This window comes from Ochlerotatus camptorhynchus, unplaced genomic scaffold (assembly GCF_037179485.1).
Source record: "Ochlerotatus camptorhynchus isolate MF236.1 unplaced genomic scaffold, CSIRO-AGI_Acam_v1.1 ptg000249l, whole genome shotgun sequence".
In the NCBI taxonomy this organism is placed as follows: domain Eukaryota; kingdom Metazoa; phylum Arthropoda; class Insecta; order Diptera; family Culicidae; genus Ochlerotatus; species Ochlerotatus camptorhynchus.
This window is the reverse complement of record NW_027040739.1, coordinates 824,413-830,714: the sequence shown is the minus strand read 5'-3', so window position 1 is coordinate 830,714 and position 6,302 is coordinate 824,413. Positions and strand designations below refer to the sequence as shown.

The following is a 6,302-nucleotide window of genomic DNA, read 5'->3' as shown; positions in this document are numbered from 1 at the left end:
ATTGTAAGTAGTTCTAGCAGGTACCTGGAAAAGAAAAACATTAACACAAAATAATTAATTAGTGGAACAGGCGTATAGGAAAGCTAGCGACGATTTGAACGGGAGAATTCGTGGTAAATAGAAGGAAGAGCTAGAACGAGGAAACGGTTGTGTAGCGCACAAAAGTAGAATTAGACCACTTCTTGTAAGTTCGGAATCAAATTTATCGGATTTAATTTTCTAATAAAATCTTAATATTACAGTTTGAGCTGCCACAAAAAAAAGAGGCTGCTACAAAAATTTTGGTTTGGTATCCGAACATTCTCAAAAAGAAGTGTACGAGAATCGGATAAACCTCAAAGCGCTATGGCCAATCCTGCTCCACCCGTTCTGAACCTCACGGAGACTCCTTGTGCGTCGTGCGATGAAGTTTCGACCGAAAATGAGGAGATGATCGGTTGTGATGGTTGCCAACGTTGGTACCATATCCGTTGCGTCGGGATTACTGATGCGAAGAAGGAAGGTACGTGGTACTGTACCGAAGAACCATGTCAACGGATCAAGAAGAAGAAGAGTCGCAGCAAGAAAAATAACGATGAATCGGATCGCTCCAGTGTCAAATCCGACCGTGCGCTCGCTCTGGAGCATAAATTGAATGCGATGGAGGAGAAACAAAAACGGATGGAGCAAGAGCTGGAGATGGAGATGAAGATTAAAAAGAAAGAGATGGAGTTCAAGCGATCCATTGAGATGAAGCGGATGCTGTTAGAGAAGCAGTTACGCGAAGAGGAAGAAGAAGAAGAAAAGCTGTTCCAGGAGGAGATATTGAAGCAGCGAAAAGAGCAGTTGAACCGGATGAAAGCTAGGCAGCAGTCGTTCGCGGACGAAATGAAGGAACTGGATGAAGCTATGTCGGAGACGAAGAACACCGAAAAGAAGAGAGCAACAAAGGACATCGATGCCGGCGAAGGTACTTCAGGAGTAAAGCCAAAACTGCGCCATTCGAAGATCGGAAAATTAACGGAGCAGAATTTGAAGAAGTTGAGGGCTGCTCAATACGAAAATTCGGATGAAGACGATGAAGATGAGACAGCTGATGAAATGGAGGATGATCAAAACGAATCCGGCGAAGAATCCGATGGTGTTTCGGAGAAAAGTGTAGCTACGAAGAACAGCAAGTCAACGAAAACGTCCGGTAGATTGAGCCAACACGGGCTGGGGCAGGCACGATCCGGGCCGACCAGAATTCAACTGGCAGCGAGAAGTGGCGTAAGTAAAAGACTACCCACATTCTCTGGAAAGCCGGAAGAATGGCCGTTGTTCTACGGAATGTACCAAGCATCGAATGAAGCCTGCGGTTACTCGGACATTGAAAACTTGGTGCGGCTGCAAGAATGCCTGAAGGGTCCTGCTCTGGAGATGGTGCGTGGACAACTTCTTCTGCCGAAATCGGTTCCGAAGGTTATTGGAAAACTTCGCCAGTTATACGGCCGCCCGGAACAGCTACTGAAGAGCCATTTGGAGAAGGTCCATAAGCTGGAACCACCGAAAGTGGGTAAGCTGGCCAGTTTCATTCCGTTCGGCACGGCAGTCGAGCAGCTGTGCGAACACTTGGAGGCGGCGGAACTCAAACAGCACCTGATAAATCCGCTTCTAATTCAAGATCTGGTTGAAAAGCTCCCAGATAACGACAAGCGCGAGTGGGTGCGCTTCAAGCGCGGGAAAAAGAAAGTAACCCTAAGGACCTTCACCGATTTCCTCTCCGAAATAGTCTCGGAGGCCTGCGAAGCGAACGTCAGCATGGACTACAAGTCAACCGGAAGGTTTAGCAGCGACAACCGTTCGGGGAATGCCCAAAGCAAAGCGAAGGAGAAGGGTGCGGTGTTCAACCACAGCGAAGATGATAATCGTCAATCCGGCGTTGGAGAACGAAGGAATCTAAAGCCGTGCAGGGCGTGTCAGCGTACAGACCATCGGTTGCGGTACTGCCAAGATTTCAAGAACCTGTCGTACGCGGACCGGATGAAGGTTGTGGATCGCTGGAAGCTGTGCCACGTGTGTCTGAACGAACACGGTTCGGCGCAGTGTAAGTTCAAGCTGCGATGCAACGTTGGAGAATGCAGACAAGCTCACAATTATCTTCTGCATCCGATCGATGGTGCAATTGGTACCACAGCGCACATTCGGACAAACAACGTCACTTTGTTCCGAATGATACCGATTAGTCTCCACTGCGGAGAAATATCCATCACTGTGTTGGCTTTCCTGGATGAAGGTGCATCGGTGACTCTGGTGGAAAGGAACTTGGCGGATCGCTTGGGAGCAGTCGGAGTCCACGAGAAACTCACCATAAAGTGGACGGCCGACATTGCTAGAGTGGAGAAGGAGTCAAAGCGAATGAATTTGTGGGTCTCGGCTGTTGATGCGGATGAAAAACTTCTTCTGAAGACGGTCCGCACTGTCGAAAAGCTGATGTTGCCTACACAAGCTTTGGACGCAAAGGGGCTTTTGCGGCAGTATAAGCATATGCGAGGATTGCCCATCTCCTCGTATGACGGACGGCCGGAAATACTCATCGGGTTGAACAACATCCACTCGTTCGCCCCGATTGAAGCAAAGCTCGGTGCAGTTATTGATCCGATAGCCGTGCGGTGCAAGCTCGGATGGACGGTCTATGGACCGAAGCAAGCGAACGCTGTCGAAGCGAGCAGCGAGTATCTTGGAATCCACCAGGAAGTGACAAACGAAGACCTTCATAAGCTGCTGAAGGCACACTACGCACTGGAAGAATCGGTCGTTGGCGTACCGCGGGAGTCTGCTGAGGACGAGAGAGCTCGCGAGATCCTCGAGAAGACCACGAGACGAATCGGTGACCGCTTCGAGACCGGGCTACTGTGGAAGACGGACGATCCAAGGTTCCCGGATAGCTACCCGATGGCGTTGCGAAGGCTGAAGCAGTTGGAGAAGAAGCTAGAGAAGAATCCGGAACTTCACGTGAACGTTTGTAAGCAGATCGATGAGTATCAGGAGAAGGGGTATGCGCACCTTGCTACTCCGGAGGAGCTCATTGGAACGGAACCCGATAAGGTATGGTACCTTCCACTAAACGTGGTACTGAACCCCAAAAAACCAGGTAAGGTACGCCTCGTGTGGGATGCTGCGGCAACGGTGCAAGGTATCTCCCTGAATTCACAGCTGTTAAAAGGGCCTGACATGCTTGTGCCGCTAGTGACTGTTGTTGTTGGGTTTCGGGAATACAGAATTGCTGTAGGTGGTGATCTGCGTGAAATGTATCACCAGATGAAGATCATCGCTCGGGATCGGCAAGTACAACGTTTCCTCTTCCGGAAAGATTCCAAGGGACCTCCACGCGTGTTCATCATGGACGTTGCCACGTTTGGATCGACGAGCTCTCCCTGTTCGGCCCAATATGTGAAGAACCTCAACGCTCAAGAGTACGCTGGGCAATATCCGGAGGCAGCAGCGGCGGTTATCAACCGTCATTACGTCGACGACTACTTTGATAGCGTCGACACCGTAGACGAGGCGATCGAGCGAACGGAGCAAGTCAGGTTCATTCACCAGAAGGGAGGCTTCGAGATTAGGAACTGGGTTTCGAATTCGCCGGAAGTTCTCCAGAGCCTCGGTGAGCAGAAACCGGTTTCAGCCGTCCACATCACCGAAGACAAAGTAACGTCACACGAACGCGTGCTAGGTATGATCTGGGATCCGGATCGTGATGAATTATCTTTCTCCACCCAACATCGCCAAGAGCATCTTCCGTACCTATGCGGAGACAAACGGCCAACGAAACGTGCGGTGTTAAGCTGCGTCATGGGCTTCTTCGATCCGCTTGGTTTACTTTCTCCGTTCACGATCCACGGAAAGATCATCGTGCAGCACTTATGGCGTAGTGGCTGCGATTGGGACGACGCGATTAGCGACGATTGCTGGGAAATGTGGAAGCGCTGGATTGCTGTACTGCCGGAAGTCGAGAACATTAGGATTCCACGTTGCTATCTTGGAGATTCCTTGTCGTCTGCGGTTGAGTCAATTGAAATTCACATCTTCACGGATGCCAGCGAACACGCATACGGCTGTGTTGCGTATCTGCGAGTAGTCATCGACGGAGCTGTGCGGTGTATTCTAGCTATGTCTCGATCGAAAGTGGCACCGTTGAAGCGGCAGTCAATCCCGCGACTGGAGTTGATGGCGGCTGTACTTGGAGCGCGGATGAGTCAAACGATGATCGCTACGCATTCACTGAAAATCGATCGATGCATACTGTGGACAGATTCACGAACAGTTTGGAGTTGGATCCGGTCTGACCAACATAAATACAAACAGTTTGTTGCGTTCAGGATCGGAGAAATACTGGAGTTGACACGAGCGACGGATTGGCGATGGGTTCCAACGAAGCAGAATATGGCGGACGTCCTGACGAAATGGCATCGAGGTAACGATCTGGAAAGCGATGGGGTATGGTTCACGGGTGCACCGTTCCTGCACCAGCCCAAAGACCTGTGGCCGACTATGGAGGTGACGATCGAAGAGACGTACGAGGAAGCCAGGGGCCACGTGACATTCCATGGCGTGGTTGAAGTAGACCGATGCTCGAGATGGACAACGCTGCAAAGGGTGATGGCGTGTGCGGTCAGGTTCATCGACAATTGCAAACGCAAGGTAGCAGGGCTGCCGATAGTCACCTTGAAGGCAACAGATAACCAGCAACATCAAATCCTGGTACCGATGCAATCGATGCAACGTCCGCTCGAGAGAGATGAGTTTCGAACTGCGCAGATCATCCTGTGGAAGCAAGCACAGTTCGAAGGATTCCCAGATGAGATGAGCATCCTCACCAAGAATCTGGAACAACAACCAGATGTAGTAATGGAAACGGTGAAGAAGAGCAGTTGCCTGTACAAATTGACTCCGATTCTGGACAAAGAAGGTGTGCTGCGGTTGGGTGGTAGAATGGATATGTCCGTCGACATGCCTTTCGATAAAAGGTGTCCAATAATTCTGCCAAGAAAGCACGCGACAACGGAGAAGCTGATCCAGTTCTACCACGAGAAGTATGGACACGCCAATCGAGAGACGGTGATGAACGAGCTTCGCCAAAGGTTCTGGATTCCGAACACCCGAGCTGCAATCCGTCAAGTGATGAGCAATTGCGTGTGGTGTAAAGTCCATCGCTGTCAGCCGCATGTTCCTATGATGGCACCGCTTCCGATACAGCGAGTCACACCCTATCTGCGACCGTTCAACTCGGTGGGTATCGACTATCTAGGTCCGATAGAAGTGACTTTGGGACGAAGAAAGGAGAAACGATGGGTCGCGGTGTTCACTTGTTTGGCTGTACGAGCGGTACACCTAGAAGTGGTGCGTAGTCTCTCAACGCAATCCTGCTTGATGGCCCTTCGAAGGTTCAGCTGTAAGCGAGGCGTACCACAGGAAATTTTCTCGGACAACGCGACGTGTTTTGTAGGTGCCGATAACGAGTTGAAGAAGATCAACAACGACTGTGCGACCAGCATAACGAACGATAATACCGCGTGGCACTTCAATCCACCGGCTGCACCGCACATGGGCGGTATCTGGGAGCGGATGGTGAGGTCGGTAAAGGAGGCGATGAAGGCGCTGGACGATGGGCGAACATTGTCCGACGAGGTTCTGCACACAACACTAGCTGAAGCAGAGGACATGATTAACGCCCGGCCGCTAACGTACATACCGCAGGAATCAGCTGAGGAAGAAGCGATTACCCCGAACCATTTCCTTCGTGGGTCGGTGACAAGTGCGGATCTGGTGGTCCAGCCAGTGGACATTGCGGAGGCTCTACGAGATACTTACAAGCGTTCTCAATACCTGGCGAACCGAATGTGGGAAAGATGGTGCAAGGAATACTTGCCGACAATCAACAGACGGACGAAGTGGTTCGAGGAGCAGAAGCCGCTACAGGTGAACGACCTGGTCTTCATAGTGGATGGAAAAACCCGGAAAAGCTGGATCCGAGGGATCGTGGAAGAGATACTCCAAGGACCAGACGGAAGAGTGAGGCAAGCGATAGTGCGGACGGCTAGAGGAGTCTACCGGCGTGCTGTAGCGAACTTAGCGGTGATGGAGGTCTGAAAGTAAATCCGGGATTTCCGGAGGAACTACCGGATGTTACGGGCTGGGGTATGTCAACACCGCAGGGCAGCAAACCCAACACAACGGTGTGCGTAGCTGCGGTTGGCGTACCTAATGTTATTGCCATTTCGTACCGTTGTCAGAAGTGAAGAAAGGGAAGAGAAAAACAAAACCAAAACAAACCAAACACA

The 6,302-nt window shown here is 50.9% G+C and overlaps 1 protein-coding gene across 1 annotated transcript; it reads left to right on the top strand.

Moving 5' to 3' along the window:
• The first annotated feature begins 345 nt into the window (after positions 1 to 345).
• On the top strand, positions 346 to 6,037 carry LOC135704852 (uncharacterized). The gene is made up of 2 exons (XM_065226362.1): positions 346 to 5,940; positions 6,008 to 6,037. The coding sequence occupies exons 1-2, from the start codon at positions 346 to 348 to the stop codon at positions 6,035 to 6,037; spliced, it is 5,625 nt and encodes a 1,874-aa protein (XP_065082434.1).
• Positions 6,038 to 6,302: the final 265 nt, after the last annotated feature.

Coding starts and splice junctions, on each gene's coding strand:
- LOC135704852 (XM_065226362.1), top strand. CDS start 346: ATGGCCAATCCTGCTCCACCCGTTCTGAACCTCACGGAGACTCCTTGT. Junction 5,941..6,007: donor AGGAGCAGAAGCCGCTACAG/GTGAACGACCTG, acceptor GGATCGTGGAAG/AGATACTCCAAGGACCAGAC.